At 41.2% G+C, this 13,577-nt stretch overlaps 1 protein-coding gene across 3 annotated transcripts in view; it reads right to left on the bottom strand.

The window, feature by feature from the left end:
- Window positions 1-13,577, bottom strand: part of MSN (moesin) — a 202,830-nt gene that overhangs the window by 18,607 nt on the left and 170,646 nt on the right. For all 3 annotated transcript variants that reach the window (XM_075539283.1, XM_075539282.1, XM_075539281.1), the window contains exon 3: window positions 10,612-10,707. In XM_075539283.1, coding sequence (XP_075395398.1) covers window positions 10,612-10,707 — 96 coding nt within the window. The remainder of the gene's footprint in view (window positions 1-10,611; window positions 10,708-13,577) is intronic.

The raw sequence follows: 13,577 nt of genomic DNA, 5'->3' as shown, positions 1-13,577 counted from the left end.
GAAATCAGCACCAGCAATCTCAACAACAAAAGAAAACCATTGAAAGGCAGAGGCTAGCAGAATGGCTAGCAGACAAGTATTCAGGGAAGAACTGACAGCAATTCTACCCAAACTCTTCTAGAACATAGAAAAAGACTAAAAACTCCTGAACCCTTTCTATGTAGCTAATAATAGCTCTGATACCTAAACTGGGAAAGGATTCCACATGAATTGAGAACTACAGACCAATGTCCTTAATGAACATTGACACAAAAATCCTCAACAAAATACTGGCCAAAGGAGTACAAAAGTATATAAAACAAATAAATCCCCATGACCAAGTGTGATTCAACATACAAAATAATATTAGTATTATTTGCCAAACTGACATGAAAAATTCTAAGAACGACATGATAATATCAATTGATAGGTGCAGAAAAAGCATTTGACAATATTCAACACCCATTCCTGCTTAAGAAACCCAAGAAGATAGAAATGGAAGGAAAATTCCTCAATATAATACAAGCTGTATATACAAAACCAACAGCCAAGGTGGTAGTCAATAGAGAAAAGAGGAATACAATCTTTCTAAAAAGGGGGACCAGACAATGGTGCCACATGTCCCCAGTCCTATTTAACATTGCACTGGAGGTCCTAGATAACAACATAAGGCAAAGACATCAAAGGTATTCGCCTCAAGAAGGAAGAGGTAAAACTATCATTATTTGCAGATGATATGAGTTCATATATGGAAAACCCCCAAACAGAAGTCTATCAGACTGCTATACATGTTGGACAAGGTCACAGAAGAGGGGATCAGAAGTGTAGTACCCTTCACAATAGCCAAGCACAAATTGAAATAAATAGGGAATTACTTGACTTAAAAAAAAAAACAAGATTTATATGAGGAAAACTACAGAACACTATTACAAGAAACCAAGAGTGATCCTAACAAATGGAAAAATAACTTATGTTCATGGATCAGAAGACTCAATATAGCAAAGATGTCAGTTCTGTCCTAAGGCACTATATAAGTTTAATGCTATTCTGATACAAATACCACCATATTTCCTCAAATAACTGGAAAAACTGATTATCAACTTCATATGGAGAGGGAAGAAACCCAGAATTAGCAGACTCCTCAAGAATAAGAACAGACTGGAATGGCTTGCTTTACCTGAGTTAAGCACCTACAATATAGCCATAGTGGTCCAAACAGCATGGAATTGGTATAATGACAAATATTCAGACTAATGGAAAAGAACAGAAAACTCAGAAATAAAATAATCAGTATATACACAACTGATCTTTGATAAGGGCCCCAAAAATACCAAATGGGAAAAAGATACCCCCTTCAACAAGTGGTACTGGAAAAAAATGGATATCTAACTGTAGAAAAATGAAAGACCCTTACTTCACTTTATACACAACAATAATCTCAATGAACCTTACTCTAAAACCCCAACTATTAGGGCCATCAATGAGAAAACTGGGACAAACCTGAGAACTTTGACGCAGGGAATACTAAGGCTATTGAAAATAGGTAAGGACACATATCCAGATGAGGCACAAATTGACAAGTGGAATATACTGAAGAAAAAACATCTATGTACATCAAAATAATTCACCAAGAGAGTAATGAGAGCTCACAGACTGGGAAAACATCTTTAGCTATGACACATCAGACAAAGACCTTATTACAAAAATCTACAGTACTCTGCTAGCTTAAAAAAAAAAAACAACAACAAACTAATTGCCCACTGAGGAGGTGGTCATAAATGCAAAACTCCAAATGGCCAATAAACACATGAAAATGTTACCAATGGTAAGCCATAAGAGAAATCAAATTAAAGCAACTATGAAATAGCAACTAACACCCTCAAAGATACCCCAATACGAAAATCAGAATGTAACACGTGGAGAGGCTGTGGTGAGATAGGAACACTCGCCCCTGCTGGTAGAACTGTGGGTATGCACAGTTACTATGGTAATCGTTTAGGCAATATCTAAAACAGATGGAAATCGAGCTATCATATGACCCAGCAATCCCGCTTCTGGGCATATACCTAGAAGAGGCAAGAAAACAACCATGGCAAGATATCTATGCTCCAATGTTTCTCACGGTACAGTTCACAATCACAAAGAGTTGGAAACAACCCACATTTCCATCAACGGATGAGTAGATTAAAAATTGACCAGATCAGGGAGCCCCGAGGTTGTGCAAAGGGTAGAATTGGGGACAGAGCTTGGCACCCCATCGGACTTTACTGAAGGACACTCCTAGAGGTCAAAAATCAGACCTTGATCTATTTAAAGGTTTTTCTTTCTTTTTAATATTGTCTTTTAACTTTTTCTTTTTTTAAATTTCTTCTTCTTTGGGTCATTTGTTTTCTTTTTTGTTGTCATAATTTTGTTCCCATTTGTCACTGTCTTGCTATGCCTTGCTTTTTGGTGCATATTATTATTGATGCAGATCTATCTAGATAAGATAGGATGGATGAACAGTCTGGCGGAGAAAACAACAGGACTGATGGTTACCGGGGGACATGGGAGAGGAAAAGGCGGGGGAAAGGAGGGGATTTTGACCAACCCAGGGACAAGGGAGCAAGAAGTAATCCAATATTAGTGGCAAAGAGGGTGTGAGAGGCTAGTAGGGATTCAGCAAAGGCAATGTAACCAAATGAAATTACTGTAACCCAAATGAAGGGTGAGCATGATTTTGGGGCAAGAGAAATAGAGGAAAGAAATAGAAGGCAAAGGGTATTTATAGAGTTCTAAATACAACATGTAAATATGTAAATATATATAGGACTGGGGGTAAATAGATCTACGTGCATATATTTATAGATTTAGTATTAAGGAAGCAGATGCACATTGGACCTCTACTCAAGTGCTTACTCAATTCAAGAACACTTTGTTCTATTAAATTGGCATTCTATGATGCTCATCTTCCCAACATGATCACTGAAGACAACTGTGTGCATAAGCAAATGTGGTGAAGAAAGCTGATGGTGCCTGACTATCAAAAGATATAGCATCTGGGGTCTGAAAGGCCTGAAGATAAACAAATGGCCATCTAGCTCAGAAGCAACAAAACCCACATGGAAGAAACAGACCAGTCTGTATGACCACTAGGTGTCAAAGGGATCAGGTATCAGACATCAAAGAACAAAAAAACCATATCATTGTAAATGAGGGTGAGTGCCAAGTGGAGATCCAAGGCCCATCTTTAGGCAACTGGACACCCCCTTGCAGAAGGGTCATGGGGAGGACACAAGCCAGTCAGAGTGCAGGGTATCAACGATGAAACATACTACTTTCCTCTAGTTCTTAAATGCTTCCTCCCCCCACTATCATGATCCCAATTTTACCTTACAAATCTGGCTAGACCAGAGGATGTACATTGGTACAGATAGGAAATGGAAACACAGGGAACCCAGGACAGATGATCTCTTCAGGGTCAGTGGTCAGAGTGGTGATATGAGGAGGTTGGAGAGAAGGTGGGGTAGAAAGGGGGAACCGATGAAAAGGATCTACATATAACCTCCTCCCTGGGGGATGGACAACAGAAAAGTGGGTGAAGGGAGACATCAGACAGTATAAGATATAACAAAACAGTAGTAATTTATAAATTATCAAGGCTTCATGAGTGAGAGGGGAGCAGGGAGGGAGGGGGAAAATGAGGAGCTGATAGCAAAGGCTTAAGTAGAAAGCAAATGTTTTGAGAATTATGATGGCAGCAGATGTACAGATGCACTTGACACAGTGGATATGTGTGGATTGTGATAAAAATTGTATGAGCCGCCAATAAAATGATTTTTTAAATTGTGGTACATACATACAATGGAGTACTATGCATCAATAAAAAGCAGTGATGAATGCATGAAGCACATCACCACATGTGAAGTATGGGAGGAAATTATGCTATATGAAGCAAACCAAGCACAAAAGGACAAGTACAACATGAGTCCATTGAGGTAAGTTTAAAAATGCAAAGGGAGCATAGGGGAAAAGCTACTGCATACATAAATGTCTGAGGTGAGATCCAGGTGCAGGGGGGCAGACCCAATCCAGGGATATATATGGCAGTCAATTAAAAAGATGGAGAAAAGAAAAAAACCCAACATGGGCAGCTGAAGAACAGGGCACTAACCACCCAAGGGGAGGTTATTGTTTATATCACCACAGGAGAGGGACCAGACTTCAACGGGGTGTGCAAAGACATGAATACAACATAGAGGCAAGAAGAGGGGAACCAACAGAGAGTTCTGGGGGTCAGCCCCAATCCAAACTATGTGGACAACTCCCTTACCCACAGAATTCACTTCAGAGTACAGCACTGAAACTAAAGTTCAGGGAGAGAGCTGATCAGAGCAAACAGGAGCAAACGAAAGGGGAAGCAGAGAGTGAAACACATCCTGGCCCACCAAGTCCCGAGGGCAATATTCCTGCTCAGAGCAGCCAGTGCACAGAGAGGACCATAGGGCTTGCCCCACCATGAGACACAATGTCTCTCACTGAACCATAGCGCTACAGGAGACAACACTTAAGGCACAGTGTGGGAATTGTACCCAATCTGACCCCACTGCTCCAGGGAAAAATACAAAGGGTGTGCAACAGAGCGGGGAGGGGACCAAAGCAATGAAGTCCCTGCAGAATACCAAAAATAGGCTTGGGGTCAGGGCTTGACACCTCATCAGCCTCGACTAGAAAACACTCCTAAAGGTCAACAGACCTTGAACTATTTATAGGTTTTTCTGTTTTTGTCCGTGGTGAGTTTTTTTGCCGTTCTTTGTGTTTTGTTTGTGTTTGTGCTTATTATTGTCTATGCATGTCTGTCTAGAGAAAATAGGTGGGATAAACGATTCAAAGGAGAATAAATGGGACCAATGGTTCCAGGGGACATTGGAGAGGGGTAGGGGGGGGAAGGAACTGGGTGTTAACAACCCCAGGGACTAGGGAACAATAAGTGGTCTAAAATCAATGTCGAGGAGGGCGTAGGATGCCTGCCTAGAGGGGCTTGATCAAAGGCAATGTGGCTGAAAGGAATTACTGAAACCGGAATAAAGGCTGAACATGATAGTGGGACAAGAAGAAAGTAAAGGGAAATAGAGGAAAGAACTAGGAGGCAAAGGTCATTTACAGAGCTCTAAATACAGACATGTACATATGTAAATATATTTTTATATAATGATAGGGAAATAGATCTATGTACATATATTTATATGTTAAGTATTAAGCTAGCAGACAGACATCTGGCCTTGACTCAAATACTCCCTCATCACAAGAACACTTTGTTCTATTAACCAGACATTCCGTGATACTCACTTTCCTGACACGATCACTGAAGACAAAATGGGTGCATAAGCAAATGTGGTGAAGAAAGCTGATGGTGCCTAGCTATCAAAAGATATAGTGTCTGGGTTCTTAAAGGCTTGAAGATAAACAAGCGGCCATCTAGCTGAGAATCAACAAAGTCCACATGGAGAAAGCACAACAGTCTGTGTGATCATGAGGTGTTCATGAGATCAGGTATCAGGCATCAAGAACCCAGAACAAAAAAATTGTATCAATGAGAATGAGGGGGAGTGTAGAATGGAAACCAAAGCCCATTTGTAGACAATTAGACATCCCCTTACAGAAGGGTCACAAGGAAGAGATGCAGTCATGGTGTGGTCAGGGTGCAATCTAGCATCAATAAAACATACAACTTTCCTCTGATTAGTGGTTCTCAACTTTCCTAATGCCGCGACCCTTTAATGCAGTTCATCATGTTGTGGTGACCCCCAACTATAAAATTATTTTTGTTGCTACTTCATAATTGTAATTTTTCTACTGTTATGAATCAGGTGACCCCTGTGAAAGGGCCATTCGACCCTCCCCCCAAAGGGGTCCTGACCCACAGTTTGAGAACTGCTGCTGTAGTTCTTTAATGCTTCCTCCCCACTCACCCCCTTATCATGACCATAATTCTACCTTACAAATCCAGCTAGACCAGAGCATGTACACTGGTACAGATAGGAGCTCACAACATAGGGAATCCAGAACAGATAAACCCCTCAGGTCCAATAATGAGAATTGTGATACCAGGAGGGGAAGGGGAAGGTGGGGGGAGAAGGGGGGACCCATCACAATGACCTTCACATAACCCCCTCCCTGGGGAATGGACAACAGAATAGTGGGTGAAGAGAGACATCAGTCAGTTTAAGACAAGAATTTTTTTTTTAATTTTCAAGTGTTCATGGTGGGAGGGGGGTGGGGGCGGGGAATGAAGAGCTGATACCAAGTGCTCAAGTAAAAAGAAGATGTTTTGAAAATGATGATGGCAACATATGTACAAATGTGCTTGACACAATGGATGGATGGAAGAATGGAGTGTGAGAAAAGCTGTATGAGCCCCCAATAAAATGATCAATAAATAAATAATTAGATACATAAATAAAACACGTCTGTTCATTAAAAGGCATTATTGAAAAAGTAAAAAGAGAGACCAGAGGCTGGGAATATATACTTAGTAATCACATAAAAGACAAAGAACTAATTAACTAAAATCTACAGAATTTAATAAGCTTCCAACAAGATACAAACGTATAGCCCTCTAAAAAGGTGGGGAAAAGATCTGAACAGACAATTTGAAAAAAATGACACTCAAATGGCTAATAAACACATAAGGAAATGCTCCCAGTCATTAACCATCCAGGATATGAAAATCAAAACAAGAATGAGAAATCACCTAACACCCATTACTTTGGCTCGGTTTAAAAACAAAACAAAACTGAGAACAAATATTGGAGAGGATGGGATGGCATAGGAACTCTTTATTTTTTTAGGCATAGGAACTCTTATCCACTGTTGGTGGACTTGTAAATATGTATAGCTACTATGGAAGGCAATATGAAGATACCTGACCCAGAAACACCATTACTGGGCATCTACCCAAAAGAAATAAGAAACAGAACGGAAGCAGACATTTGTTCCCCATGTTCATCACAGCACAGTTCACAATAACAAGAAGCTGGAAACGGGCTAAAATCACATCAATAGAGGGATGGATAAAAAACTGGTACAAAAACACAGTGGAATACTACGCATCTTTGAAAAATAGCAATGAAACCATGAAGCACCTTAACTCATGGAGGGCTCTTGGTGATAGGTAGTTTCCTTTTGTGCCAACTTGGCCAATAGGAACATGTGGGATTAATACAGTCAAAGTTTGATTGGAGGACAAAGAGATAAATGGCTCGGCAAGCCCAGCCTGTCTCTCTCTTGCTCTCTGGTGATTGTACCAGTGTGCAGCTGCTATAGCGAGTTCTCTGCCTCAACTTGCGAGCTACACTACCTGTGGGACACCCAACCTGTGGAACGTGTTGCTAGAGCTTGAGTTTCCTTGGAGACCCACTTTGCCACTCTGAGGGTGTATACTTTCGCTTGAGCTTGGGACTATTGGATTCTGTCATCTGGCTGACAGTTGGTGACCCACTCTGCTGCTTGCTGCCTCTGGCCGGATTACCTCCACTGTTGTATGGATGACTCAGGTGTCTGCCTTCTTGACCTTGGACTGTGGCGGCCTCCTGAGTCTAAGGACTACCAGTATATTAACTGTGTCACAGAAGTGCATTGAACTGAGCCCTCTGTACTTCTGTGTGGACTAATTAGCTGTTATATTCCTTCATGTTGTGTGTGTGTGTGTGTGTGTGTGTCTTTATTGTAAGTGTCCTGGCTTTGTTTCTCTAGAGAACCCTGTGTAACACAATCTAGAAGCCATTATGCTGAGTGAAGTTAGTTAAGCCAAAAAGGGGGCAGATACTGTATGAGTCCACTGAGGTAGGAACAAGCAGCACAATGGGCACAAGCTCAAGTGTGCAGGCCATCCAGTCTTCTGACTGGGTAACAGACAGCCTAGTAAAAAGCTGGACCAGTGCCAATAAGCCACACCCATTTGTTCTAGGTAAGTAATAGTGTAGGTCACTTGACCAGAGGGCACCTCACGACAGCTGGGATCAAATGGTGGAGGGTAGAGGGACGTTGTCAACTGAATGGTAGCCATGCGTGTCTGGAGTGAGGTCCTCTGGAAAGGTGGCAGCACTGTCAAAGAGATGAGTCTTACTGATGGGACGGTGTGGTAGTTACATAAGCTCTTGTTAACTTGAGGGTATTATGAGTGAAGGGGTGGAGTCTAACCTGTCAATCAGGTCATAGCCAAAGATGCCTCTGTGTGAGCGTGAACCCCTGATGAGGATTCTGGGATCTTTCTCTTTTTCTCCTGGGAGGCAGACCACATTGTCTCTGTTTCACTTTCTTGTTGACAAGCCACATGGAGCCACACCGATGGCAGCTAGAACCTTGGAGATCATCCACTGCTATTGGACCCACAGGACTTTCCACCCACTCGCCTGTGATCTTCCTGCATTTGGCATCATTGCATGTGCTGTGTGAATGTGAAGAGGAACTCATGGGCTAATACTGGAATTATGGGCTAATATTGGCCTTATGGGCTAAAACAGAGGGGCAGTGCAGAAGTAGGGAGAGAGAAGGATCACGTTATGGGGGAACATAGGTGCATGTCTGTTGAGGGGAGGGGAGGAATGCCTGACTTCTAGGTTGGGGGAGGAGAGACTGAGGAAGCTCTTGGGAACTTTAGGTGGAGAGAGTCTGTATTGGTGTGCAGCTGGTCGACAGAAAAGACACACAGCATCTGGGGGTCTCTGGGGAACCAAGTATGGGTGCTGTAGAGCACTGGGACACTGAATTCTGCATCTTTAGGGTGCATGGCATGATCCAGAAGCTACATCTGTGAGACCCCCATATGGGAACCACACTTGGTGAACTGGATGATAGCTCAGACACACTTGTAACCTGAAGACTTAAACTAGAAAACACATTGGTGTCTGAGGAAGCAGAAGACAGCTGTACCAAGAGTGATGTTGGTTGGTGGACAAACAATATTTTGCTACATCAACGTCTTGTAGGCCATAGTAAGAGATATATTATTCTGGCAATCTTGTGATGGCCATTCCGTTATATTTTGCTAATGCTGGTGTGTATTAGGCTATATCTCAGAGGTGCACTACCATTGAGGATCATCCTTTTGAAGCTGTGTTATTTGTTTTACTGTTTCTCAGTAAATGAAACCTAGGGACATCAAGATTACATGGAATGAAAACAAAACAAGGGATTGGGGGGGAGGGTTAAAATATGGGATAAGAAGGAGATGATGTAAAAAAGCCCAGGAAGGAAAAGTATGTTTGGAGATTATGGAAGCAATTGTACAATTATGTTTAACATGATTGGACTATGGAATGATATGACATGTATTAATTCCCAAGTCACAGCAAATTAAAATTTTTTTTAAAAGCATAGATCCAGGAATGAGTTGTGGGCACACACTAAATCCTAGTTCCAACAATTAGTTCTTATATCATGACCCTGCTTGATACCTTTATGAAATGATTACTGAAGAAAAGTGTGCTACAGAAAAGTGTGGCAAAAAAAGGTGGTGCCCAGCTATCAATCGGAATAGTGCCTGGGATGTTGTATTTAAACAAACAGCCATCTAAATGAGGAGTCAACCAAGACCACACAGAAGAAGCATACCAGCTTGTATGATCCAAACACAACAAATACAAAATTCAAATATGGTGAAGACAAAAGTATCAGAGCAAGAATTATGAACACCCAATTTATGGAAGGTTGTGGAGGACAGTGGGAGCCCAAAACCAAGCTGTAGAGTATCTAGTCAGCCTGAGCCACTGGGAAGTACTCTCTAGCCAAGGGCAATAGTCCAGAACAGCCTTACTATCAGGCAGAGACCACTGTAATCTTGATTGTAGCAAGATTGTAATCTTGACTGAAGCAAATACTGTACTTAGCCAGTTGACCCCCCTAAAGGCACGATTTGAAATTGTTCTGGGTGCAAGTATCTCTTAATTGTTCCATGAGAGAAATCTCTTCCCTGACTTTTTGAATGTTGATTGGGGTCTTCTCCCTCTCACACGTTATTTTTATTTTGTCTTTACACTAATATGATCTTATCCTTACCACCTTAGTGTGATTTGTTTTTCATTGTTCTCTGTTGGGTTTCCCAGCTGTGAAGCACAGGAGCAGTGGATGCACGATGATAATAACTGATATAAGATGTTATAAGGAATGCAGTGGTGGGTATGGACAACATGGCGGGAAAGGCATTTGGGAATGGATAATGAGGGATGGAGAGTAGAGCGAGAACTAGAATAGATTGTGACTGGAAAATTCAACTTGAAGGTAATTTAATCATGGGGAGGGTTGGTGGTGCTCTAAGATAGATGTAGTGGTGATTGTACAATTTAAGATTGGGACCACTCAATTGTATAATATGTAAATTATGTGCCAATAAAACTGTTGGGGGAAAAAAAGACAAACGTGAAAACAGAGCTTTCAGTGGAAATGGAAGGATCTTTCCTTCTTGGAAGGCCATTCTCATTATTGAAAATCAAAGTAGACACCGGCCTCTATTCTGATCTAGGTGGTCAATAGACCACCCAGTCAAAAATACAACCTTATAAACCCGAATCTTCCACTTAGAAGCTGTTATGCTTCTAAGCAAGTTCTGTTGAAAGAATGAATTCCAAACGCAACAAAGGGATGAGCACTTACCTTCTTGTTGAGTTTCAGCCAAGTGGAAAAACCCTTAGTGTCCTGGTACTGCAGACCGAAGAACCAAACTTCCCTCAAGCCAATAGTTTTGACTACCTGTAAGCGAAAATACAAAGAACCATTGATTGAATGTCAGCCACATGCCAGGCACAGAGGATTCAAAAGTAAAGCCAATGTGATCCTTGTCCTCAGAGTACTTATAAAGTGTTCAGGGTCTGGCAAGAAAATATATATGGTCAGCATCTAAAAACATGCTAAGAGATCAGAATCTCTCAGCCCTTCTGGTAAGGTAAGATATGACATCTATATAACATACATGCAGTATTACATACCAAGAAATTCACATCTATTTTCTCCTGTTTTACTTGGCAGTACCTCAGTGCAGTACCCAAAGGATTCCTGATGTTACAAGCCTCCTGGCTGAATAGTATGCAGTAAAGGGGGAAAAAGATGGAATCTGTTCTTCAGCTCATGACATTAGTATGCTAATGGCTCCAACTGGTGGTTCAGCCCCAGCATACCCACCACTGGGGAATAGTATCAGTTGTACTGAGCCACATCTTAATGACATCATGCTGGCAGCAGACAGTCTTCTTTATTTTTTCTTTTATGGGGGTGGGCATGGGATAATAGGGTGAGGTGGATAGAGAATTTATGAAATTATGAAACAAGTAACAAAATATCTAGTGTTGCTGATATCCTTCCTGTAAAGAAACCAAGATCCCCCCTCCCCTCAACACATACACACAGCCACAAAGTCACTGTTATGCATTCAAAGCCTGTCTACCTAGTCAAGCCCAAAGCTTAAAATCTAGAGCTCTAAAGATCCACAAGAAAAGCAGATCATATTTTAAGCACTTATTTTGCCCCATTTCCATCTGTCTAAAAATCATAAACCCTAGACTGGAACCCTAATGTAACTAACTCCAAAGTCTAAACATTTTCTACTGTAGCATACCACCTCCTAATACCAAGGGCTCACAGGAGCTTGCGACACACCCAAGGTTCCTGAGTGATTAATTGCCACTGTTCTCTTTTGGTACAGATGTCCAAGTCAGATAATAAACTTTGATCACCTCTGCATCTAGATATTATTTCTGACTTTCCCACTACAGTCAGTCAATAACCACGTTGGGGAGAAGCTATATCCCCAAATAAACAGCCCTCACTTCTCACTGGGTACATGCATGTCAATTTCACAGACTGAAGCAGATAAAGAAAACCTGAGTTTGTCTCAAATTTATCTATAAATTTCTGTGTGATTTTGAGGCAGTGTCTCTCTGGGTCTGAACTTCTCCATTTATCCAAAGTGGAAGTGTAGCTTAGATGGTGCCTTTGTTTTCTCAAGTTCTATCATTATACTACTAATTAGGTTACAAGGCTGCTTTTCCTCCCTACCTCTTGCTGACCTCGGTAATGAAGGAAAAAGTCTTCTTAGATTAAATTCAGTTGAAGGGAGAGTGACCTGCAGAAGATGCTTAAGGTAAGATGGACCGTTAATTCCAGAATGTAGTAATTTCTCAGAGTGGAATGGTGAGGACCCTAGTCACTAGAGCTCATCAAATGGTTCCCAGCACCCTGGGGGCCTTAAGTGGAGATTTCTTTATAGTCCGAACTTAGAGGTCATCTTTTGCTCTTTGTTCTTTTCACAGGTGGTGGAGGTAGGATAGACTGGAAATAGAACTGGTAGGATAGCAACTACCCTTTGCCTGTACCAAAAGCCAAGTTATAAAGGCTCAAAGACAGTAGGACTAAGTAGGCAGCCAGTCGCAACAATCCCAGGAATGAGTTCCTTGGCCTTTTCGCAAGTTGTCTATTTCAGTAGTGACATTGGGGGGAGTGTGATGAAAGGAGGATGATTATGAAAATAAACGTAGTTTTAGGATCCAGAACAGCACTAAGAAGTTGGGAATGGCTAAGTCACACTGTTAAAAAAATATTTCAGCATCAGTGGGGAATTTTAACCTCTACAAGCACTATGCCTTCCTTTGTGATCATAGACAATGTAGATACATATCAATTTTCTACTCTAAAAAGTTCCAGGACTTGGAGAGACGAGCAGTGTCTCAGTATCCACTGGAGTATCAAAGAGAGAAAATATGGTCTGCGATCAGAGTTCATACCACATAAGAACAAAGGCCAAACAATAACCTCTAAGTCCAGACTATAAAGAAATCTCCACTTAAGGCCCACAGGGTGCTGGGAACCATTTGATCAGGCAACTCTTGATCCCATTTCTAAGGCCTAGGTCCTCTGGCTTTGTGTCTACTGAGACTCCAGATGAAAGAAACCCTTGTTTTCAAGTAGGAGAAAGCATCTAGCTCCTGGTTCTGGAAACAACCACTATGGTTCTACTCTGAGAAATCACTACATCCTTGAGGGGACTGAAAACAAAAACTAAAAACCTTTCTTGACTCCCTGTGACCTCAAGCTGCCAGCTCACCTGGTCCAAGAAAGTATTCTCAAAATTATTCTAGGGAAAACAAATCCTTAAGTTCAGGAAATAATGAATGCTTAATACTCATGGGGAGAAGGTAGGAGTTGGAGAGATAATAATTAGATACCTGTACCCCAGAATCTCTTTGAGATCACAAGTTTGATCTTGATCCTTCGTGCAAATTTCACATTCCACTCCAAGGATAACCTATGATTTAATAATGAGATAGGAAATATCTGCAGATAAAATCGATGTTCAAGATATTGAATGATATTTATTCTATAGCTTTTTGTGTCTCCTAGAACTTGCCATATATGCTTCAAGAAACTCAGACTTCAGTTTGTAAGACACTGGTTTAAAGACTGTGTATTCTATTCAGTCCCACAATGCAAACCTTAGAATTGTGGAGAGTTATAGAGTGCAAGCAACGTAAACTAGAAAACTGCGATCCAGTAAAGGGAAATGAGAAAATTTTCACTAATTATTAAGAGTTTCTGTATATAAGAAATAGTTTCTTTACCTATATTTT

Source organism: Tenrec ecaudatus, chromosome X (assembly GCF_050624435.1).
Source record: "Tenrec ecaudatus isolate mTenEca1 chromosome X, mTenEca1.hap1, whole genome shotgun sequence".
Taxonomy (NCBI): domain Eukaryota; kingdom Metazoa; phylum Chordata; class Mammalia; order Afrosoricida; family Tenrecidae; genus Tenrec; species Tenrec ecaudatus.
Note: the sequence above shows the minus strand (reverse complement) of the source record. Positions and strands in the feature narration are given on the sequence as shown.